The following is a 26,408-nucleotide window of genomic DNA, read 5'->3' as shown; positions in this document are numbered from 1 at the left end:
GTCAGAGTGACCAACACAACCACGTTGGCTGACTTGGGACAGATTCTGGTTGAAGAATGGGATGCCATCCCACAGCAGAGTGTGAGCAGGCTGGTGACAGCATGAGGAGGAGAGGCTGTTGTGGCTGTGTTTGGTTCTTCCACACGCTACTGAGGCAGCTTGTTAAATGAATCAATTGTTAATAAATCAATTGTTGCCAATATGTCTTTATTTATCAGACTTCAATCATCCAATCCACCAAACAACACCAAACTAGAGTCAACAGAAAAAAGCTGTTTTGCATTGGCAGAGGAGATTTGTCACATTTTTCATGGGCGCACCCCTAGTCAGCTCTGCTGCTCATCCCACAAATGCATGTTCCAAAAATGTGGTTCCATTGGAAAGGTAAGAAAGCAGGCTTTCCAACGGAATAAGATGTCTTGCCAAAAAGCATTGTTACAACAAAGAAATCCTCTACCAAACACACATTTCCTTACTTTTTGTGTTAAGTTTATTCATTTATTTGTATTAAACCAAGACAATTTACTAATTCCTAAAGTATTTTCACTGTTACGATCCCTCAAAACTCCAAGGAATAGGGGAAGAAATGACCGGTGCAAAAAAGAAAGGGAAAACTGAACTGTTCAGCCAAAAGATGTTGTTTATTACTATAACTGAAAAAGGCTAACCAGCAGATTGAGAAACAAACAATGGGAGACGTTCGTGAAAGCAGCACATGAAAATAACAACAGGCTGCAGTAGGGGTCTTTCAGCCCTTCCAAAACTCTATTAACACGTGTCACGCAGAGACGCAGCAGCACTGCATAGCCGCTGAGTCCTGGCAGTCAGAGGGAAGAGCACTGCGGCAGCTTTCCTCAGCTCTATATGAAGGCCCTGATTAGAGATTGGATACACCTGGGAGAGAGACTGCACCTGGACGGGGACAATCAGTGGAAGAGGGAGAGGGGGAGAAACACACACACTACGGCACATGACAAATGCAAGGAAATCCCATTCATTCACTCTACTGTGAACCACGATAGAGTGGTGCAGGAATGAGTCCTAAAACACAGACCACTGCTAGGTCCCACGTCTCAAAGGCTACGGTTTGTTGAATGTGTTTTTGGCTAGGTCTGCAATAATGCCTATTGCTTAAGACAAGCTTAAAAGACGTTCATGTTTTGCTCTACGACATGAACACAAATGAATAAGTGAAATGACTAAACGTCATCACGCGTTAGCGGCTCTCAGTTTAGCGGTTGTGATGTGAAGTCATGACTAACATTAGCTTTTTACTTCTGGCACTTGCATTAATGCTTAAAAAATCTTTAAAAATGTGTGAATTTCTGGAGATTATTCCGCTGAACATGTCTGCCACAGATTTTCTTTTTCTGTCATATTCCAAATCCCGATTGAAAAATCTATGTTTTTTGTCGTGGGACACCTTGCGATGATAACTTACAGGTTTGTCTACAAAAAAAAATCAGTGCATTAACCTACTATGTTGTATGTTCAAAGTGTAACACTATAAAATAAAGAATATACTAAATATGGATACCTACCTTTAAGAAAAAATAAAAAACTCAGATCATGTTATTGTTAGGAAAGGATTTATTAAAAAAAAAAATGATATTTGCTTTAATTACATACATATAATGTATACAAAATCATCTATTAAAATTGAGAAGGCCAAAAATGGCTTCAAACCACAAGCTTGATTCCATAGTCAGAAATAAGAGGCACAAATAAGAGGCACTTTGAGTGTAAATACATTATTAATTAAGTAGAGAGTAGTCCTACAAATCTGCACTGATTTGACATATGAGCAGAAAGCTACTAAAGACTCAAAATGGATATGGTATGGTGGACAAGATTAAACAACAACGTAAGAGGATATTGAGGATTTTGTTTGTACTAAAGTATACTGTGAGTATACTCTGATATCAAAGTAGCCGCTATCATTATGGCTCGTCTCTCCAGATCAAACTCCTAATCAAAGTATTTCATGAGCTTATTGATTAGCAAAATGCAAGAGGAGAGAATTAGGGTTTCCAAGATAAAATGTGGCCATTGAAGTGCTGCTTCGAGAACACAAGGTTAATAAGGGAATCACAGCTTGGCCTTGCCTGGTGTAACCTGCAGGCTCTGCAGCTTCATAGCCATGCTCATGTTTCCAGTGATCTTAATTTTCCCTTTGAAGAAAGCCTGTGGACAGGGGTTGAAAGGGGAAAGATAAAAAAAAGTTCACCTGACCTTAAAGTTTTACATTAAATTTATTTTATTTTTTTAGAATAAGTGAGGTACTTAAAGAGGACATATGATGCACATTTTCAGGTTCATATTTGTATATTGTTCCTCTACTGTGACATGTTTCCATGCTTTAATGTTCAGAAAAGGGTCTTTATTTTCCTCATACTGCCTGTGCTGCAGCACCTCTTTTCACCCACTTTTTAAAGAAAGGGGTCTTAAAGAGACAGGTGCCAAAATAGAGTGCTTTAGACAAAGAGTGATTATAGCTATATTCAGAAACACAGTGTGAGAAAAATAATGTGTGTTTGGATTGTTAGAGATTGTAAACATGTGCAAGTAGAAACCCAAAATACAAGTATGAAACTGAAACAGAGCATAAAATGTCCCCTGTGACAAACTAAATGGAGATGATGTTCATACAGACCATTTAAATTGATTAATCTAGTAAACACAGGTGGTTATGTGGCATTTGCACAGCTCTCAGTAAGAAAAACAAATTAATGTCTAAAGGCAAAATGTAATGTGTTGATGTGTTTAGCTTCCCAAAAAAAAACAGCACCAGAATTTACACTTTTTCTGGTGAATTGACGTTTGTGTGTTTAGACTCGTATTCCCAGTGCGTTCCAACATATCATATTTGGTTTTAATAGACTCTGGTGCTTTTTCTCTGTTTAGTTCCTCCCCTCTTTGGTGTATAATCTGTATAACTATTGGTGCTTGATTAACGTCTGGAACGAGCTCCATCTCCAACTAGTCTGTGAGGTTGCTTATAGCGTTTGCATTTTTAAGATAATATTTGTTAACAATATGCGCATCACTATGTGAGTGCAGATAAATATGGTTTATCACATACCGTTTGTGGGTTCATCTTTCCTGTCATCAGATCCAGAAGATCCTCGTCACTCATGATTAAGGTGCAGTCTGCTGTCTTATCTAAAAGAAAAGCAAATAATTGTTTTATTTTTAATGGCTTACTACTTGTCATAAAGCATAAAAACTACTTTAATTAACTTAAATAACAACACTAAATAATAATACATTTACTATAAACAAAAACAGCCAGAAAATACATGTTTAACTGTTAAGAAACATAAAGCAATATATAGCTCCAACACTACTTAAATGTATAGAGTGTGTGATATATTTTTTTAAACCACAGAAACAAATGCATGATTTCTGTTCTGTTTTCACACAAGGAGAAACCATTGGCTGAAAAAAAAAAAGAACATCCTTTGCAACATTGCACATGAAGAGAAATGTGATTCACCATTTTAACATTGCTCCAAATAGATAGCACTCAAGAGTACACTATGTCTGGATGAAACTTGTTGTGTGCAGCACACAAGTCCAATGCCATTTCATTTTTAAAACTGGCCCTGTATTGTTCTTCCAGGACAAAATGTATGATTGCTAACATCAGCCTGTTGAAACAGAAAACCACCTTTTTCCATCATCATCATCAACAACATAGGCAGTACTTCTGCCTACGGTATAATGATCATCAATCAATATACTTGATACATCAAAATACTTGTTGTGTGTTTTGGAAATTAGAGTCCTAATTAAAAAAAATCCTCTTGGACACAAAGTTCACATAACAGGATTTAAAAGTAACAATTTACTTATCTTCTGTCAAGGAATGATCACTCACCTGTTTCCAATGTTACTTGGCCAATAAAAAAGGAAAAACACTTCTAATTCCTACGGAAGACAATTAGGGCCACATTTTTTTATTTTACCTGACCAAAAGTGATTTATTCTTTTTTAAATATTTGAGATCAAAGTCAGTATTCTGAGAAAAAACACTGTTTTGAATGACTGACTTTAATCTCAGATAAAACAAAAAAGAAAAACTTTTGCTCAGATATCAAAATAAATTTAGATGTGGCTCTAATCCTCTTCCGTACATTTCTCTATGCAGCACATTACCTTAGCCCGCCTTATTTTAGGCCAATGCAGTGGCTGTTAAAATGGTTTGGCTTAACAAAAGATAATGTACTTGCTATTCTTTGTTCGTATCTTCATGGTTTATTGCACTTATTGCATCGATTTGGATAAACGCCTCAGCTGAATGAAGTGTAATTGAATGGGATGTAAGGACTGCAAAGGTATGGTAGTTCAGCTAAATGCAATGTAATGTAATGTAGTTTACTCAGGCTTTTCAGAGTTTTTTCTGACAGCTGCATGCTGTGACTTTACATGAGGGCTGAGAGACTGAACATAAGCCTACATTTTAAGTCAGCAGCTAAGTATACAAAAACAATGACCTGAAACTCATTATAAGGCTCTGTTGAGTCGTGAGAGGCTGCAAATTGAGGTGATAATTCTCTGTAGGTTCCTCACTACAAGCGTCCCCGTTCACATTGTCACAATGTTCGAGTAGCAACACACACACTAATACAACCTCTCCTCTATCACGTTAACAAAATGGCAAGGACAGACACTTTCCATTGTAAAAGAAAACAGGGATGCACCCCACTGTTGTGTTGATTTTGATTGATGTAGAATTGATGCCCATCAACGTGTCCAGAAAGATTTTAACTAGTGCTGTCAATAAATAAACAACGACAAATAAAACAAATACGTATGTGGTGCTTAAATAAGGACATGCATGACAAACTGCTAAGAGAAATCAGAACACCATTTCTGAATTATTAGCAACAAATCTGACAATTAGCTAAAGCATCGACAAAGCCGCTGTCACAGAGAGCCGCTGTGGTCCCCTCTGTGTAATGTGCGATACACAGGGCGTATTCTCTGTCACTATCATATTGTGATCACCAACAAAAGAGTGCACTTGCCATCTGCCTCTCCTTTTTTTGCCATTTCACTCCCATGCAATTCATGGTAAACATCCGCGCTGGTATTGCCTGAGCAACTTTTTGGTCAAACTTTCCAGATTAATCCCAAGCATTAACGCGTCCAAGTGTGTGTGGCAGTGTTATTAATTTCTTGTAAACCAAAACACAGCGTATAACCAACCAAATATATGTGGTACTAGTATACCGTACGGCGTAGAGGCTCAACACAACTGGGATTCATTTTTCACAGAGCTTGTCTTGTTCCTTTCCATTTCCTGAAAAATGAGTCAGATGGAAAGGGTTAGCTGACCTTTAAAAAACAACAACCTGAGAGTAACTCGGGGGCGGGGGGGGGGGGGGGGCAGCCTAATGGAAACAGTCAAGGGGCTTTTGATGAGAGAATGGCTCTGATTATGTGTGTGTGCATGTTACATACAAGTGTGTGTAGCGGCCACAAGCATCCTATGAAAAAGCAGAATACATATCCTTCTTTAGCATTTCGATGATATATGTGTGAATTGAATTGTACTTTTATAGATTGTGTGTGATGTAGATTATGTAGTTTGATGTTTAACGTCCACTGCAGCAGCTTCAAATCCAAAGAAGACATACAAAAAATTGTTGTGATTGAGGTTTTAAAATGTCAAACAATTTCTACTGCTCCACTGCAGTTTTACAAGAACATTATTTTGATAAAAATGCCAATAAGGCCAGTTTTTTTCAAACATCTGGCTGCAAGGAATAAGTGCAAAGCAAAGAATGTCTTAATGCGATACACAGATTCATGTTTGAGCTCTCTCAGAAATACAAAGCCACAATTTTATCGGGAATACATTTTTTACCGACAAGAAGCTCACGCGTGTTCCTACTGCGGCTGAGAGCTACAGCAGGTGCTTGTAGATGGGCTGAGAGAGAAGTCCTACTGTGGGAGAAATGTCACGTTTTAACAGACATTTCCGACCGACCGCTGAGAGAATTGTAATCATGTATTAAAAGCTTAAAAGCTACATTCATAAAAATCCCAGAGCACTTTTGGTGACATCATACTGCGCAGAACACAACATTCATGAAGGAAAAAAGTGGGAGAATAGGCCCGTGGAGTAAATCCATTATTTCATGTATTCAATCTACAGGGTTGGGAGGCGTACCTTCAAAATGTTTTCCATTACAATTACTAGTTACCTGTAAACTATTTAATTTGTAACTTAAGTCATTCTGCTAGTAATCCCCATTTTTGTCAAATGTACCAGTTATCTAATTACTTATTTTTTTAAGAGAATGTAATGAAATATATTATCCTGATTACGTAATCCCGCTACATGTAATCCGTTACTCCCAAAGCCTGTTTATCAAGTGTCCATTGATTTAAAATGTTATCCCGTTATTCAGAATCTGGTATTCGTCATGATTAAACACAAGTTTAAAATAGTAGTACTCACTTGTAATTAGAGGGGAAAAAGCATGTGTGCTCATTTATTAAAGAAATTACAAATTGGTCAAATAAATCAGGGTTGTTTATTCCATTATTACCATGTTTTCTGAATAATTTGCATACAGTCGGACAATTTTCCAACACTTAGCTATAGCATGGAGAAACCGCTGTGATCACCCACTGTTCAATGTGTGCTACACAGGGCTAACTGTATGCTTGAAGGCTAGTATTCTTATTGGGAGCAACATCTGTTCCTACAGTGATAATCTTCTCTGCTACCATTCCAAACTTCAAGAAATTAGCTATCTTATGAAGAATACCCTTTTCTCCGTTTTAACCTTACCCAAAGTGAATGAGTGCAGTTGCCAGTTGTTATCGTCAGGTGTGACAGCGAGGTAGTTATGTTTGCTCTCTGATGTCCAGTGGTCAACAGTTAGAGCATTTTGTAGCCTGTGCTAGTTAAATCGTAAAAGGACTGTATTTATGGACTGTACTTATATAGCACTTTATCCAGTCCTTAGGCCCCCTCAAAGCACTTTTCATTTACAAGTCATTTAAAGCCACCATTCACACCACATGTGAATGGAAGCAAAGTGCTACTTGCTCAAGGATAAGGCTAACATTCACACACCAATGACCATGCCATCAGGAGCGACCTGGAGTTAGACATCTATCCCAAGAATAGATTGACATGTTGACTGCAGAAGCTGGGATTCAACCTTACAATTGTCCTCAATACCTCACAGTTAAAGACAGGTTAATGGTGAAGAAACTGTGAACAGACTTGGACAGATACAGAAAACCTCCATCAGTGCTGCCCTCATTTTAAATGACGCTGTTGTTGCCGCAGTTCTAGACGTAAGTGCGCCGTTGAATTAGCACGTTTTTTTCTTAGCGGAAGCAATCAATTTATTTTCATTTAATCGTTTATTTGGCAGGGACAATGCACAGTGATGAACACTTAAAACATTTAAAATGTGTCAAGCGTAACAGTGCCAGATTTACAAATGTACATTTGACAAAAATAGCAAAAACTAAATACATGATATGCAAAATGTGCAAAAGAGCAAGAGCAGCACACACAAGCATTTACCACATGGCAGTAAATAAGCAGCAACGACATATAAAGTGCAAGAGAAGATCAAAGAGCTACCTAAAGTGCAAGAGGAGATACCCCTGTGTTAAAGTGCATTTAGCGGTGATTGCACGGATGTTTGTTTCTCATCCATTCTTTGAGTTGACCTTTGAAGCTATTGAGAGTGGGACAATCCCGTATCTCAGTTGGGAGGCTGTTCCACAAAGAGCTGCCTTTAATGCTGAGGACATTTTGTCCAAAAGTGGTCCGTCTACGGTGGACTTCACAGTCTCCTCTGGTTTCTGACTTAGTGCAGCGTCCAGTGTGTTTTTTGTGGATGAATTCCCCTAAGGGGGGGGGCAGTCCATGTAAACATTTATAAAAAAAACACATACTTTTAAAAGACTTAAAATTATCAAAACTCAAGAAATTGTGTTTATCAAGGATGGTACAGTGGTGGTATGAATGTGGCTTTCTGTCAAACACCAGATAGCTCTCTGGTACAGCTGTTCTATGGGTTTCAGGTGTGTGGCACAAGCAAACGACCAGTTTGTCAAACAGTATTCAATGTGGGATAGAATCATGCAGTGGAGGTATGACTTTGCAGAATTGACAGTTAAGAAAGGTCTGATTTGTTTAAAATTTTGCAAGATAAAATACTTTCTAGATATTTTTCTTAAAAGTCAAGTTCGAGTCCAACACGACTCCAAGATACTTGAACTGGGAGACTAGTTCTATTTCTGCTCCGTTTAAAAACACATTGGATCCTTCGATTTTGACTGGTCGTTTACTGAACATCATGCATACTGGGTTTTTTACGTTTAACTGTAAGCAAATGTTGTTAAGCCAGTGTTGAACTTTGTCCAAAGCATTTGAGACAACATGAGATTATTTCAGTATTTTTCCCTTGTATAAAGATGACCGCATCATCGGCATACATTTGCACATTCAACTCAGGACACACATTAGGCAAGTCATTAATGTACAGAGAAAATAGTAACGGTCCAAGAATGGAACCTTGTGGAACCCCAACAGGGTTGACAAGGTAGGGGGATTTGACACCGTTGACCAAAACACACTGTTTTCTGTTCGATAAGTAAGACTTAAACCAATGTATAGAAACTGCAGAAAAATTGAATTGAGTCAGCTTTGTAAGGAGCACTTGGTGGTTAACAGTGTCAAAAGCCTTCCTGAGATCAAGGAAGACCGCACCTACATATGGGCTCGTGTCCAACATACATTTAATCCGAGAATGTTTAGGTCGATAACATAATATTTAAATATTGTGAGTCAAGTCGTTGGTTTATTTTGTATGTGACCATATCATAAGCAGGATAATAATCATCCCTTACATAAAATCGCATTACAATGAAAATACATCACATACATCCCTGGCAGATACACACCTGGATCATTGCTGACGGAACCTTTGCCATTCTTCACGTCCACAACCCAAGTCGCCTCTTTCCCATCGGGTCCATTCTTCACTTTAAACGCGAACACTCCACCAATCTTCTTGACAAGCTGCTCTCCTTCCTGCAGGGAGTCCACAAGGCTTTGTTTCAGTTCACAGATAATGTTTGGAGACAAAGACATGAATAATTTAAATCACAGTCATATGAGTGTTGTTAAAACTATAACTCCCTTGCCTGTAATTACTTCCTCATTTTTACCACAAGGCAATTCAATGATCGAAGTGTAGATATACGAGGCATAATATCACACATTGAATGCTCGGAATTCTGGCCTTGTACTAAAATGCTGAGTGAGTAGCATTTAAATCAGAGGTAGGGATAACACTGGTATTGAAGATAACTGTGATATTCATGGTAATAATACACATGATAATACTATGTAAATAATCCAGTTTTTTATTTCTTAATCTCCCTCTGTTATCCTGACAGCCCAATTCAAATGCAGAGGCATATATTGCATATTCCACATATTAAATCTTCCCTCCCGAGGCTTCCAGACACATCAGCAGCCCTTGAACAAGCTTTACATTTGCCCACCTTTACACACCTTTATTGTAAAGCAGCTCAATGCAGCAGACACAGTCACATATAGATTATAATAGACAATCAATGACAGGTTTATGTGGTTTTGAGTGCCTTAAACTTCACGTTTTTAACTGGTAATATTCTAACACAGTAAGAGAGGCCTGGGTGTTCATCGAGTGAAAGTGTGCATCCGTTTGTAACAGCTTGACTTGTGCACATAAAGTACTCGCCCACCTGGAGTGTTTTTTAGCCTTGAACACAATGTACAGCTACATTTAAACCTTTTCTTGTAACATAAAACAGCAAGCAATCACAAAAAATACCGATCACCTGCTGGCTCCCGATTAAGAATTGAGAGCAGCAGGGTGCATTTCCTCTCGGCCAATCGGGTGCTCAAAAAGGGGCTTAAGAGAGGAAGAGAATTGCACACCCAGGTCCTTCTGATACTTCCTGATGCAGAACTCATTTCAGCAGATACTCCACGCCAGAAACTCTTTATACTCTTTTGAAACGATATTCATAAATTGGGCAAAGATTTCAACTGTGTGGATTTGTGTTTGTGTTAATGCCAATAGAGACAAAGCTAAATTCATCCATATGCACCTCAGGGGAAAACCATACATTCTTCTCCATTGACTTCGAATTAAGTGAAGGTGCCTCCTTGCAATTGTTGTCTGCTAGCAAACCACATGAAAAATGCCATACAGCTGCTTTGTGGTGGGATTCCCTTTCGACACGGTAAGAAAAAAATAGAACCACGTTTTTAAGGTTCCAAGGTCAAAAAATAAATGGGCCATCAGATGATAGGAAAACAGTTGGATCCTGACACTCAATGTGAGCAGCAAGCATTTTGCCAAATATCTAACTATGAAGGAGTCATCCTTGTATTTACTATTACCCTACTGTTGAAATGCTAATGGTACAAAAATGTGTATGCTACATGGCCATGAAACTGCAGTCTGCGTCCATGTTCCAGCCTTCAAGCACATTAACAGTTCAGTAGCTTACTGCCTGACTTTAAAAAAAAGAAAGATATAAGACTTACAACTAACTTTGCTTTTCTTTGATGTGTCATATATGTTAGCATTTGCCAATGGAAGGACACATTTGAAATGAAATTATTCCAAAGGATTAAACGCATCAGATGTTTAAATCAAGTTATGAGAGGACTTTTTGTTAGTGACTTTACCTCCTGCAGACGTTTTTCCATCTCTTTGAAGACTGGGTAGGCTTTAAACCCCTCCTGACCGCCGACCAAGCTGGTGGGAACTGCAGCTACTTGGGAACTGGGGGGGCAGAAAAAAGCAGCTAGATACAAAGTGCACGCTGAAAAAAGTGCTTCAGCTATCTGTAATTTCACCATGACTCAGACATGTGTACACATATGATTTGAAATGTTATGTGGCACACTAAGGAACAGAGTACAAAGCAATGCACGTAATGTAAAGCACAAGGCCAATCCATGTATGGTTGTTGGACTTCCTACAATTCAAAGTGCTTTTAAAGTACATGTCAATGTTTCCCCATTCACATATTGGTACACACACATACACTAATGGCAGAGGCTCATCGGGTTGTAATGTAAATGCTCACACACTCAAACACCGATGGCACAGCCTTGGGAAACGTTGTTTTGGGGCTTTATTGGAATAAATGTCTGATTTGACATCTAATTGCTTGGTTTCTCCCAACAGATCAATCTCCTAAATGTGCGTGAATAGATCACCATGTCATTTAGATTGAGTTCCCTCAAGCAGCATGTTGGAGATAGCCACAGAAAGGCTAGATAAAAACATAAAGCTACGGTTTTAAAACAAGCTGCCTAAAAGACAGCGAAACCACACTTTCTTAAACAATAAATTCAGGATTGTTCAAGGACTGTACAAGCCGATACGTCTAGTTTGAGACGATGGATCAGGGTTCATTCACAGTAACAACAGTGATACATTTTAATAGGGAGAACAAACAGGAAAAAAACAACTGATGAACCTGAATTTCTAGCACAAATATAACATTTCAAGCACTCTTGATGAACCATGTTTATAAAATGTCAAGGCCTAATTTACATGTATGCTTCATAAATGAGATGGATGTACCTAATATTTGTATGAACAGATCAACAATTCATGTGTAAATGTGTCATCTGCAAGTGTACAACACTTTCCACAGATATTAAAACGGAACTGTATTTTTTATTGTTCCTACCACAACTGTCGAAGAGGCATTTGTGTCGTAAAGGCATCAGTGTTCACTAAAATGTCACTGGTTTAATCTAAATCTACCTATATCACTGAAAACATCTGATGGCTTCATAGACTGCTGATGACGTTTTTTCTGCATTTCAAAGTAAGAGCCTGCAGTCTAGCTATTTTTTATAACCAGCAGCAAGAAAATGAGTTATTTTCCAATGTAAATGACACAGTGAGTGTGTGTTTATTGGTTCCATGTATATTACCTGAACTTAATACAAATAGTTGGTAACTACTTCCTCACCTGGCCGCCTGAGGGAATCCCAACTTGTAGAGAGCAACAACCACAGCTCCTCCTAAGCCAATGTTGTGCTGCAGGGCCACTTTGGCCCCGGGGACCTGCCTCTTGTCAGCCTCCCCTCGGAGCTGCCAGCACAGCTCGGCACACTGAGCCAGACCTGAGAGAGCATAGGGAGGAGAGGGATGGAAAGGAAAGACGGTGACGTGACTTTAAGAGGGGAATGTGGCGTTATGTTGGCCTGATGAAGCTGCAAATGGTTGAAAATGTATATATAATAACAATAAAGTTATATTGAATAAAGTGAGAAAACAAGTGGACCTGTCTTTTGAGCTTCTGAATGCTCCAATGTGTACACCTCCTTGTTGCTAACTGTGTCTATCTGCTGACAGGCGGCATGCATCAGATCTATTGGGCTGAAACCAGCTGCCCTTTGCGTCTGGAAACCATGTCCATGAGAGTAGTGCGAGTGACAAAACAGTGAATTTGCGGACTGTACAACCAGAACAATGAGCTGAAAGATGATAAAAAGGGTCAGGTTATACTTATTTATGGTTTCTACATTACACAGTCATTTGATCTATTATGTACCTGCAAGTGACAACAAACTCTTTGGACTAAAAGACTGTGAGAGGTATAAAACCTACTTTTCCATTCTCCTTACAATAAGAGGAGGAAAGGTTGCATTGTCTTGTTTTTAGAAACATCTACATTTGGGCCACACAAAAGGACTCCGGCCAACCAGATAAGCTTAATTAAATACCACTTAAGCAATAAATATTTCAAATATTTATTTTAACTCATGTGAAGGAGTTTAAGTTCTCGAGTGCAGTCACTTTACCTCACCGTTGTGACAAAGAGAGCTGAGCCAGAAGACAAAGCTCTCAATCTACCGGTCCATCTTTTTTCCGACCCTCACTATTGGTCATGAAAGATGGATCATGACCGAAAAACCCAGATCGCGAATCCAAGCGGCCCTATTGGTTTTTCTCCGGAGGGTGGCTAGCATCTTTCTTGGGGACAAGTTGAGAAGTTGGATGGATGGATTTATTTCAGGGTGCATGTTTTACCATATGCTGTCCCTACGTGTTGGATGAACAAAAAGCAAAGACTTGGTTGCCAATTTCTCAAAATGGTAGCCAATGGAAACCTGGCAACGGTTATTGTCAAGGCCTGACTGCTATGACACTCACACATGTGGAGTTATAGTTAATAAAAAAAAATTGGGAGTGATCCTTGAAGAAACCCCACCAAAGCAGACACTGTGTTGTTACAATAGGGTCATATGTCTTGGCATTATGCAAGTGTTAAACACAATAGCTTCATCAAGAGTGGTGACAAATTGACTCCTAATCTGACAACTCCATAATCTCGACAGGGCCAGCTACTGCGCTAGCGTTAAAGCTAAGTATTTCATCCCATCTGCTTAACGAGCTTTTGCATTCCTCTATTATCCCAATAGGCTAAAGGACTTAAGGGTAAGGACCTCATCATGGTGCCTTTTTCACAAACTGAGCCACTCTCCTAATCTTTTCCACAATGACTTGTTTGTGAGGAAAAAAACAAGGCTAGGGCTTTTTATGAAAACACAGCCTCTGGAAAACACTTGAGACATTTTATTCATACATAAGGAACATTCAGAAATGTATGTAAACTCTGAAAGAATGCACTTGATCATCACAGTCCTTTAACATTCTGAAGTTTAAAGAGCCTGTGACACGAGTTTCCCCCATCATCCAAACCCATCAATTTGAGTAAATATTGTTCCCTTGAAAACCGTTACTGAATTGATTTTGGATATTTGTACTTTGATAACCATTAATCTGCCCTTCAATGTTGACCATTTTCTGGATTTTCTCGGGGATTCTTCAAATCCCGCCAAATTATGAGTGACCTCATTGCGTGCACAGCGCTCCAGCTGCAGCGTTCAGGATCCCAGCATCTGCATGTAAACGCACGATGGGGCACACAGCAGCAAGCTCACACAGCGATGACAGTTTAATTTTGAACGTGTCTGAGAGCTCATATGAGGCTGAAGGATCGGTTTATGTTGTATCTGTTAGAAGTTTAGGAATTAGGTGTGTCAATATGGGCGATCATACGGTCATGTAGCCAGTGGTGGACTGGGACTAAAAATCATCCTGGGACTCTCGACCGGCCCACTTCGGTACCGCTAGTAAATTGTCAACGGGGGGAGTGGGGGATGTGCTAGTGACTTATCCGACCGGCCCACTTCGGTACCGGCCCATCGGGATTCGTCCCCACTGCACCCAGCCCAGCCCAAGTAAACTGTCAACGGGGGGAGCCTCGCTGCGGGGAAACGGTGGACCTAGTGTCCCGATCGGAGTGGGAATAATAATAACAATAATAATAATAATCCGTGCATTTTATCCATTAATTTCCCCAACATTGTGGTAAAAAAAAAACACACGTTTAATCCATGTTGGTGTACTACAACTACAAAAAGTATCGGTTTGTTTTCTCATCGGGAAATGCAGACCGGCTCAAACAAAAGATTTTTAAATCATCATCCTCTCGATCATTTAATGTATCATATGTACGCCGAATTGACATGAAAGCACTAATAAATGTAGTTTCATCCACTTGAATTTACAACTAAAAAAATAATCGATTTGTTTTTATATCACATCCGACGGGAGGAAATTCAGCAGCTCTCACTACCGATTTTTAATCCTAATTTAATCATCATCTTCACCACGATCATTTATGTTTATGTTCACCGAATTGACATGAAAGCACTAACAAATACGAATATACTGTAGTCAACTTCATTAAAACGTTATTAACGTGCCTAAACTCAGTAATTCACCATTTATGACAACACACTTTGTCCGTGTTTGGCTCTCTCGCCGCACAGTGAGGCGTTCCCGCATTGACGTCACTTCCGGCTTCCCCCAAAACTTCAAAATGAGTCGAAGGAATTTCCCCGCGATGTTCGAAATTATTGATATTTATCGGAACGGTATCGCACCTTCTTTTTTAAACTGACGGTTCGAGATGACTAGTAGCCCAATATTTCATTGCACAACAGTTGTTGGGATGCTGTCACAGGCTCTTTAAAAGGGCTTGGTTTGTCCGTCATATTCACCAAGCTGCCCTTTAATGCCCATGGATGTTGTGTCAACGTGTACAATTCCCATTCTCTTGGGGGGGCTCATCTTACTTCCTGCATGTGAATGTACTTGAATATCTCAGCTGACAGTGAACCGGGGGACAGAGATCGCAGCAAAGATTTGGAGCAACACCGAGGATCAGACGGAGCTTATCGCCGACTCGGGCTCTCGCACTCCGACCGTGACCCAGGGGAATTGATAATGACATGGATGGGTACAGTTACTACAGTATATTGTTCAAGTGCTATTGAGGGTTTTCCCTTTCCTGTAGGGTGTTTTTTTAGTTTTTTGTGTATGTTAATGGTCTGCAAAAGCTGAAAAAAGTTGTTAGTCTCCCACACACCCCTCCCTCCGCCGGAAACGCCTCAAATGGACTCCTTTGTTTACTTCTTGAGCATAATGAGATGACTGTGTTACACTTGCACATCTATTGGCCAACGCTCCAGCCCATAGTACGTAAAAGGCTAAGGGGCTGGACTCAAAGCGGTTGACCAATCACAACAGAACCGGCCAGCTAACCAATCAGAGCAGACTGGGCTCTGGTTTCAGACAGAGGGGGGAAAGAGGTGCTGCAGCACAGGCAGTATGAGAAAAATAAAGAAATGTTTTTAACGTGTGTGTGTGTCAGTAAAACTTTTTTCTTAAATGACATATATATACATGTAATACTCTTATTACAGGTTAGTCCTGCTTTCCATTTTCTTTTCTTTTCTTTTTTAAAAAGGGCAAAAGTATTCGCTTCAAAATCAACTTTAAAGAACCAAAAATAAAAACATTTGTTTTGCATAAGTGCCACATTTCCGATCCTATATATTAATCTCCTGAAATATGAGTGCATTCATTAATTAAACGTTTCCATCACAGCTTGTCAAGGTGGATCTTTAATTTTTTACTTTTTATACAGCTGCTAGATATTTTAATTGATATACGTCAATGTTTAATAGTTGTTTAATATTTTTGTTAAAGCTCATAACATAGATCTATAAAGTAACTGAAGCTGTCAAATATATAAAACAGCAACACATTGAAAAACTCAATGATTTCAAAAGTGTTCATCACTACAGCACAGTATGTACATTCCACAACTGGAACTGAATGACTGTGTACAATACAAAGAACTGTGTGTAAGAGTAGAATTAGAAGTGTGGTGAGGAAGATGGAGGCTTGTTGAGCACAGGGTCTCGTCCCTCAAGAGTTTCACTGAGGCTTTTATAATCCTGGTTGCCGTCAGCAGCTCTTTTTTCAAAGCAACCTCTTTATAACTGCACAGTTCTGCCACTTTAAATTATTATCATTATCATATTTTATTCTTAAGAGTCTGTACCTACTTTTTCTATATTGCTATTTCTTTTTAACATTTGTTTTATTTATTTTTTATTTCATAATTATTGTTTTAACATATTTTAAAATAAAATATGTATTTCTCTACAGCTTATTCCCTGTAATCAAGATTGCTTTTTTATTTTTATTTGAATAATAGTGTTATTAAAATAGCTCCTACTATAGGTATATTTGTTTTTTTTAAATAGCTTTTATATATTTGTAACTTGATATGAACCACATAAAACAAAGCGAAGTCCTCTTCTTGGCAATAAACCTGATTCTGACCATTACTATGTGACACATGCCACCTAGTGGCCACCAGGGAAGTGTGCACTCTACAAAAACACAATGGATGTATAACTTTACTCTCCTCTGCATACCACTCTGATGCTCCAAATAAGTTAAAGTGCAACTTCCAGGTTAAAGACACCTGTGAATAAATGGGTAGGAAAATGATGAATACACTAGATTTTCCCCAAAATATACATAATATACACAACAGTGACATCTGGCGTCGTTTTTTTAAGACATTACTTACGCATCAAAAAAGCCTCCCCACGTGACCTCCCGCATGTGACGTAACAAAGGGGAAACAAGGGGGTGTGTAACGTATTAATAAACATGGATCCCAATGCTAGTTTCGACACAGAAGACACAGAAGAAGTTGAACATGAATATTCAAATGCATATGACGGACCACAACCTTGTAATTATGAGCCTGCTAGGCGTCCAAGAGACCAGGAGCAGCCAAGGATTCGAAGAAATAACGGCCATCGGAGAGAAATTGAGCTGTGGTGTGAGGAGAACCAGTGGAGAACTGGGCAGCTATCTTGGTGAGTGACCGGCGTTAGCTACAGAATGTTAGCCAACGTCACATCACAACATTGTGAAGTTAGCTATCATATATCAGGCTATAACTAAAGTAGCATTGATAATATAGTAACGTTACTGGCAGGACTGTTGATACTGATCCATAACAGAAACTAACGCGCAAGTATCAGCCGTATCTCGCGTTACCTAATGCAAATCAACACTACCTTACGGTGCTGTACCGGAGGGGAGAGAGAGAGCAGGGAAGGAGGGGGGGGGGGGTTTCCTGATAAACGTTTGTCCTGACAGGCTGGTATTTGTGCAACCTGCACAGACACAATACTGCACCATGATTACAAATGGGGAAATACAATGTAAAACTACAGAAAAATACCAGCTCACTAAAACACAACCGCTCAACTCAACGCAACTACTAACTATTCTCGCGGTCAGAGAGCGGAGATGTTTCCCCTTTGTGATGTAATATGACGCGTTTGACGTATGACCTTAAAAAAAAGCCGTTTTTAAGAGCAGAGCTCAAAACTGCTCCTTTCCCTCTGAAAACCTGCAAGTTGGCCTTTAAGAATAGGCATTGGCTGGAAATGCTTTTAGGGCCTCGTCTGATATTTTCACTTCCTATCAGACTTGATTATGTATCATTTGTAGTATCCGACAAGAATATTTCATAAAGAGTCGTGGCTGTGTGTACCTGTGGCGCCTAAAGGATGTCCTTTAGAGATGAGCCCACCGCTGGGGTTGACCACAAACTTGCCTCCATAAGTGTTGTCCCCTCTGTCAATCAGCTCGCCGGCTTTACCTGCAAAGATCATGAAGAAACAATGAGATGATACAGGAAATCTACAGTACATTGGATTGTTCTCCCCTACAATTTTATAATATTGTATTCAAGCAGTGAGATAGGCTGCCAGTCTGTGGTCTCACCCTCTGGACACAGCCCCAGAGCCTCATATGTGATGAGCTCATTGGCTGAGAAGCAGTCGTGCAGCTCCACCACATCCACGTCACTGGGCTTCAGACCGGCAGCTTCATAACACTTATCAGCAGCCACCCGAGACATGTCATACCCCACCTGATCAGAACCCAGAAAGAGGCATGTTTAGGAACTCATTTCCTTAGTCTTAAAGTTCATTTCATTTCAAACCTTTATTTAATCAGATTGGTCCCTTGAGATCATAGATCTCTTTTTCAAGGGAGACCTGCAGCATATAGGTTCCACATGAAACATAAAACAATAAAGGACATCATACATTATATTTACAGGATACATTTACATAGTTATAGACATTTACAAGTGCCCATAGTATCAACGAGCATTTCATTTAGCCTAGCTTTAAAAACATGAAGAGGAATGAGATTGCTCAGTTTCAATTCTTGCTGAAGATTGTTCCAAGCAAGTGGAGCTGCGCACATAAAAGCTGTCTTACCTAAGACAGTCCTTGGTCTTGGCACATCTAACAATGCTACATCATGCGATCTCAGACAATAGCTGCTTGCAACTCTCTGTGTTATCAGAGAGCAGATATAATACGGGAGTTTACCCAACAAAGCTTTATAAATAAACGTGTACCAATGACTGAGCCTACTTACAACCAGCCCTTTGAGTGCAACCATAATTCTAATGTGGCCGGCGATGAAATTAAGTTTGACACTCCTGCTGTAGTGTATCATGTAATTTGTATTAGTGAAGAGTGATTTTTGGCTGTAACATACAGAGATGGTCTTTCTCATGACATCATTCAGACACTTTGTTTTCATCATCATTATTTCTCACCATCTTAATGCAGCTGTTTTCTTCAAACGTGGAGGCGAGGTCAGTCACCATCTCCTGGGCAACGATCTCCACCGCCTGCTTCTCCAGACGGTGTTTCCTGACGAAGTCCTCGCTGGCCAGAACTGCTGCTCCAGCTCCATCTGATGTAGGGCTGGAGAGCAGGAGGGTAAACAGTTATCATCAGTAACTCTGAACTTTGATTCAATCAAATCAATGACTACTTTGCTGACATAGTTACACTAAGCATTGGTGAACGGTAACTACAAAATTACTCAAGTACTTCACTTTTCAATTCCTATGACTTTATACTTCTAATCCATAACAATTCAGAGGCAAATATTGTACTGTTTAATCCACTAAATGTATTATACGGCTTTAGTTATTTTGAAACAAATATATTATAATTGATCCCTCAAGGAAATTCATAATCTAGGCTGTAATTTATATATATAAAGTGTTATATATAGTTAGTTGTTCTTTACCAGCCGCAACACTAAAGTGAAAAATCTAATAATGCATCAATAAATATAATAAAATAATCTATATTGTTCTCAAATTGGCTGGTGCGGAATGAGAACTTTCACATTTTTAACTTTAAATACATGTGGATGAAACTTATACTTTTTTTAGTTTTGAAAGCAGGATTTGTTCTTGTAACAGAGTATTATATAACTTGGTATTAATGTTTTCACTAAAGTAAAGGAAGTGAATACTTTGTACTCCACTGCAATTTCGGCAGGGTTATCATTTATGTTCTTAAGATGGCTCTACATGTAAAGGAGGTTCTTACCAACACTGCAGCAGAGTGAGGAAGTCAAACACCTTCCTGGAGTCAAGCACCTGCTCCAAACTGTACTCTTCCTGGAACTGGGAATACCTGCAAGCATGTAGACACACATATTCACACATAAACATAAAAAAAGGATACATTACAACAATTATTACGTTTTTTTGGGATGCACAGGAACATCTGCAAGTAAAGCGACATGTGCCGATGACAGTAGCCAATCTGTTTTGCTGGGTCATGTGACTTAGTACTGTAGAGGTACTTTTACATTTGAATTTGAAGTCAGTTTGTTTTGTTGCATCTGCTTACACTTCTTATTTACTCATTTTATTTATAAAGATGTTCAAACAGTTATCTTCTATAGCGTACTCATAGTTATTCTGTCCATATTATACTATCTTTATTTCTACTGGCTCTATAGTGTATTTCATTTCAATACTGTTAATAGTGTGTATACCAATAAAGGCTGTTCATACTGTATACACTTATAAATACTTATATTCTTACTATGTTGTACTAGACATCACTCTACTGCTTATTTTGCACTTCTGGTGAGATGCTTACATTTTTATGTTTCGATGTTATACATTTCCCCGGGATTAATAAAGGAATTCAGATTTTGATGCTATTTGTATTGAGTTTTTCTCACTGTGCAAATTGAATATAATCTAATGAAATATGTATTTGTATCATAAAGAAAACGCAGGTTTAATACATGATGAGTGACAACGAGAAAGTCCCCACTGACTGTTGGTCCATAACATTTTTCTCATTGAGTAGGTCATTGTAAAAGTTAAGTAATTTCCAGTTGATGTCCTGAAGTTCTGAGAGGCAGTTTATATTTTTTATAAGTAATAATTATTTGTTTTCCTGGCATAAAAGGGGACAAAATATATATATATATATATATATATATATATATATATAATATCGATATCGGCTGAGAAACTTGGTGCATCCCTATTTCTTTTTAAATCTCAGTCTTACGGGTTGTTGGTGGAGTGCTTGTGGTTTTTCCAGGCGATTTTGGCAAAGTGTTCCGGTTTTGTGCCTGGAAGAGATTCAAACACAGATATTAAAGGTCCCATTTCTACTGATCATAATTCCGTTGTTGATGTCTACTAAAATAGATTTATATTGTGCAATTTTCCAAAATCACATTGGTTTCTCATACAGCATCTCTGTATAGTATGTGGAGCTCCTGCCTCCCTATAAGCCCAGTGGCCATCTGCGAGACAGCGAGACACAGCGAAACCCAGCCCGAAATCAGCCCGAATACACGCATACACCCGCAGCCTGGCTGGGAGTTTGTGTGTGTGCTCACACTAGGGCTGCAACGATTAGTCGACATAATCGACGACGTCGATCATAAAAATTCGTCGACGCGGAATTTTAGTGTCGACGCGTCGTATAAAAACAATCAGAGAGCCGGTAACGTTAATTCAAAACTGCGCAAATGTTCATTTGTAACTGCAATGCACTACAGGAAGTGCTGGGGGCAGTATACTCTCCATTGTCTGCCATGACTGCATTCTGTACTAACAACAAAGAAGAAAGAATACGAACGATGGCGGAAAGGAGAGAGAATGAGGGTGATGAAGAGCTCAAAAAAGCGAGACCGAGAGTTTCGAAAGTGTGGGAGTATTTCACAGACGACAAGCCAAAGAAGTCAGTGAAATGCAGAATTTGTAAAGGGGAATTGGCATTCCACGGCAGCACTACAGTGATGCACGAGCATTTAAAACGCAAGCACCCTGGAACCGTGAGGACTGCTACTTTGGATCATGGGTAAGTTTGAGCAAGTTAGCCATAGTCATGTTTACGTTAGCTTACATGTTGGAAAACAGAACGTCTCATGGTTAATGCTTGCTAAGCAAACGCTATTTCAGTTATGTTGAGGCTGCGTGTCCACCAACGAGCTGCTAAACAGCGCCAAGCTTACAGCGTAGTAGAGCACAATAGAGCTTTATCGACGCTGTAATTAATTCCAAACTTAAAATAATAATTAACAAGGGTCTGCGAAATGACAAGAATAAAATGCGATTGAATTTGTATTATTTATTTTGTTTTCATTATGATTTTTTTGTATTTATGTTATTCAAATACATTTGATTAAACAAGTTCAAAGTTCAAATTCAAATGTTTCATGAGTCATTATTTTAATTTTCTATGGGATCATGTTATGTTAAGGCAGAGGGACTGGACAACAGGGTGACATTCACAGGTGTGCAGACTTGAGGTAAAACATGCACTGGAGCCCGGAAAAGGAGCCGTGCCCACAGGAAGCAGAGATGGAGGGTGTGACAGAAATAATCGTTAGATTAGTCGACTAATCGAAAAAATAATCGACGAATTAGTCGACTACCAAAATAATCGTTAGTTGCAGCCCTAGCTCACACACAGACTCACAGCCTCGACGCGTCCCGCCGTCTCAGGGAGGAGAAATCGGCGGAGCTGCAGCTGAGAAAAAATCGAGTCTGTGTGTTTGAGGAAGTACCCAGGAAGAAAAAGAGAAATCTCCAACGAGGCGTTCTGGGGCAGCATAGACAGGTATTTTCTGTGTTAGAGTTTTACTCGCTACAGGGTGTACTTTGAGGGTTTGTGACCCTGCAGACCGTTTACATGCAGAAAAACCTTCATAACACACAAGGGGACGGGTAATAACCAGAAAAGCATGACATGGGACCTTGAACTCTATATGATAAAGGAAAATAACAACCATGATGCAACATGTAACAATCCAACACTTGTACTTGTAACACCCTGTCAGCTCACTCTTTATCTAACACACACGTAGCATGTACCGTATTTCTCCATGTGCTCTCTGCCAGCGTTTCCGAACATCTGCGGTGCTCCTGGAGCGGCCACCATCCCGTAGCGGTTGATCATCACCTCCATGTGCTTGTCCATGGGATTGGTCCTGTCCATAAACTAGAAAAGAGGTACATTTTACACGCCGTAAAAAAGACATCTTAAAGGGGGAAATTAGGGTTTATTAAGGCTAGTTTCTATTGAGACTCAAACAACCGGGGGGAACCAAAATCTTGAGCTACCTGAAACACAATTGTGTCAAAAAACCATACACCATAAACATCTGGCTGCACTGGCATGTGACATAAAATAAATTGATTTATCGACCAACTGTTCAGCCATTTTGTTTTAGATATTTGCTTTAAAAAAAGCTTTGACTTTTTATTAAATCTACCCCTTCTTCTCCATTGTAGTTGTAATTAAATCATTAGTAAGAAGCAGTTAATGGAACCTCATAAAAGAAGGTAGAAGTTCATTAATCTTTATTTCTGGGATGCAGCCACACTACACTGTTGTGTCTGCAGTGATCTGCTTTTGAATGTTTATCATTATCCCTCTCAGGACAAGTGTAACCCACACTGATATTCCGTCATTTTAGCAAGTCAGACCATCAACAAACACATTTAGTTTCATACCTTAGAAGACAAAGAGCCCCTTTCCATCTTCTCAAACCCGAGGGCCAGAGCACAGTCAGCAAGACCTGCAACAGGATATGAGAAGTGCTTAAAGAGAGGATTTTACAGCTTCACTTAAATAATAGATGACGGAATTAAAGGGGCCATATTATGCTCATTTTCCGGTTCATATTAGTATGTAGTGTCTCTACTGTGACATGTCTCCATGCTTTTATGTTCAAAAAGTTCTTTATTTTTCTCATACTGCCTGTGCTGCAGCCCCTCTTTTCACCCTCTGTCTGAAACCAGAGCCCAGTCTGCTCCGAATGGTTAGCTGGCTCTGTTGTGATTGGTCAACCACTTAAAGATGTCCCGCCCCTTAACCTTTCACGTACAATGTGTTTTAGCACCTGCCAATAGAAGCGTGAGTGTTACAATGTTATGTCACTATATTACCAAAGTAAAGTTAAGTCCAATGGAGGTGTTTCAGGCAGGGGGGCAGTTTGTTTTGGATTTTAGCCTTTGCAGACCATTTACATGCACAAAAACCTATAATACACTACAGGAAAGGGAAAACCTCAAAAAGCATAATAGGGCCTCCTTAATGTATTGTCTCTCATTTCTTTTTTCTGTTGTGAAAATGTGTTATTATTAGAAACCACTAAACCCCACCCTGAGCTCTTACAGCCATAGAATTTGGGAGGTTTTTCCCTTTTTATTTTAGACTCACCCCCCCGGACGAGCTGGCGGGCCATGTAGAGGGCGGTGGAGCCGGTGGAGCAGTTATTGTTCACGTTGATGATGGGGATCCCGGTGAGGCCCAGGCTGTGGTAAATGGCCCTCTGCCCACAGGTGGAGTCCCCTGAGGGAATGAAGGAGGCAAGATATGTAATTAGATCATGACAAACCCATTGTTTTTCTTCCAGGACCAGAAACACCTTCCCTTGTGGTTAAAGATTAAAACGTTCATTTGTCACATTCTCATTGGCTACAGTGTATTTCGGCAACAGAAATCTTAAGACCTAGGCTCCTCCAAACGATACTACATACAATAAACCGAAGAAATAAAAGCAAATAAAAAATTGTGCAAGAAGAAATACAAATAAATTGTAAGAAATTAAATTAAAATATAGTACAATATTTGTATATCATAATATTTGTTTTTAACCAGGGTTGAACGACGTGCAGATATTTTTTTTTACCATAGACGTATCCTACACAGGCCTGTTCAATGGCAGAATATGGGACTCCTGCATCTGCTAGAGCCTTTTGACCTGGAACAGGATGTGGACATACAGTTGTAAAAACACTTTGTCCCATGTTAAGCAACAAGATACATTTCACAGATATCCAGAAATGTTATCTTTCGATGGGCTGAACAAGGTCCATATTCTGAAGATTAGCACCTGCTTCTTTAGCCATGTCCGGGTAATCAAAGTCGCCACGGGCTCCAGGCTTGTCAAACTGCAGCAAAACACAGAAAAGTATGACAAACGCTAAATGTTAATCAACATTAGCAATCACATATTTTCCTGTTCTCCATTAAAGAAAAACATTTTTCTTCATTGGTAAACATTTAACTGTATTGTCAGCTAACCATTAGATCAGACTAAAACTCAGACAGTCAATGGGATTAAGCTTTACTTTTACGGCCATTATGATTTGCTTTTCAAGATGAAACAATAAGTCGATTGACAGAAAAAGAAAAAAGAACGATTTTGTTGACAAATATGATCTTTTCTGCTAATTGTCATATCACTTTGAAATCAAGGACAACAATTATTTGTAATTCAATTTCATCTTATAATACTTGTTTGTAAAGATGTATTTGTGCATATATTTTAAATTATAATCAATATAAAGAAATAATACTACTAAACAAATATTTATCTCATCAAGCAGTTGTAAACAAATAAGATAAATATTGTTTGTATTCACTTTAGAGACAGGGGCATCAGATTTGTATGTAATGACAGCATTTTACCAATTGAAGCATCACTTTGAAAATTCTTCATTAAAAACGTTTCATAACACACAAGCTGTGTCATTGTGATAACCATAATAACTATAACTAAGATAATCCAATCATTTAAAATAGGTTGCGTTACGTACAAATAAGTTTTAAAAAATCCCCAATCATAATGTCTCAACACCGTAATGCGTTATTTATGTCACTTTCTTTTGTAAATTACTGCCACAAATTGTATCCATGGTTGTGAACAGTTTTTCTTCATTTGGATTATTTTACTAATCTAGTTTTTAGTCTACTAGTTTTTGTAATTTTAATTTTTGTAAGATGTCAACTATTAATTTTTATTTTATCTATACTGTATTTGCACCTTTCAATGGTATTGACTGAACATAAGTGCCTTAAAGGTTTGTAAAGGACTTAAATGATTAATAAAGTTTAAAAAAATAAAAATAAAAATAAATAATTGTGTAGGTTTTGATGCCTTTAGTTTTTACCTTCAACTAGTACAATTTGAAGTGCATTACTTTTAATTGTAACAGAGTATTTGTACACTGTAGTATTTCTAATTTTACTTAATCTGAGTACTTCTCCCATCTCTGCTTTGAGCAGCTAAAGCTCTGGGGGAGCAGCTCCTCATGTTAGCAGCCTGCAGCAGCGATGACCCTTAGCACAGTTTGTCACTCTGTTGGCAATGAACTATGGACTCACAGTCTAGGCATAAGATACAGAGTTTAATATGTTGAAGCTAACATAGCTAGCTGCTTTGTACTTGATTGACACTTATAAACAGTTCATTACACTATGGCCTGCAGGGTAATTTCAACAAAACAGGCGTTTAATGCACAGAAAACTGTTGTCAGCCCACAATGCTAGCCTCAAGTCTTCACTAGGGCCCTACGTGTTGTCTTGCGAAGTAGGACAGCATAAATGTTAAATAATATTACCTTCGTCATGCCCACACCGATGACAAACACCCTGTTATTGCCTCGTTGTGCCATAGTTGCTTTATTTCGACGGCTAGTCTACACCTGGTCCACACACAGACAGAGAGGTCTGTGGACAGCACACAACATTAGCACTGACATAATACAACTGATTCAACTGTAGAGCAAAGATCCTCTGTACGCAAGATGATGCTTCA

General features: G+C 39.0%; 1 protein-coding gene across 1 annotated transcript; it reads right to left on the bottom strand.

Moving 5' to 3' along the window:
- Positions 1–1,572: 1,572 nt before the first annotated feature.
- On the bottom strand, positions 1,573–26,370 carry scp2a (sterol carrier protein 2a). The gene is made up of 16 exons (XM_079648474.1): positions 26,212–26,370; positions 24,702–24,759; positions 24,498–24,569; positions 24,026–24,157; positions 23,317–23,381; positions 22,675–22,801; positions 20,858–20,921; positions 19,874–19,960; positions 19,084–19,234; positions 18,234–18,381; positions 18,001–18,108; positions 12,031–12,184; positions 10,727–10,823; positions 8,944–9,073; positions 3,083–3,162; positions 1,573–2,184 (listed from the first exon to the last, which is right to left on the bottom strand). The coding sequence occupies exons 1-16, from the start codon at positions 26,263–26,265 to the stop codon at positions 2,089–2,091; spliced, it is 1,623 nt and encodes a 540-aa protein (XP_079504600.1). The 5' UTR covers positions 26,266–26,370; the 3' UTR covers positions 1,573–2,088.
- Positions 26,371–26,408: the final 38 nt, after the last annotated feature.

This window comes from Notothenia rossii, assembly GCF_949606895.1.
Source record: "Notothenia rossii genome assembly, chromosome: 9".
Lineage (NCBI taxonomy): Eukaryota > Metazoa > Chordata > Actinopteri > Perciformes > Nototheniidae > Notothenia > Notothenia rossii.
This window is presented reverse-complemented; position numbering and strand designations above follow the sequence as displayed.

Bases quoted from the DNA above. Each gene is read 5' to 3' on its own strand.
- scp2a (XM_079648474.1), bottom strand. From the start codon at position 26,265: ATGGCACAACGAGGCAATAACAGGGTGTTTGTCATCGGTGTGGGCATG. The intron at 20,922-22,674 runs GTACATGCTACG...AATCTCTTCCAG, and splicing joins AGAGCACATGGAGAAATACG to GCACAAAACCGGAACACTTT. The intron at 10,824-12,030 runs GTGAGGAAGTAG...CTGCCCCCCCAG, and splicing joins GGATTCCCTCAGGCGGCCAG to TTCCCAAGTAGCTGCAGTTC.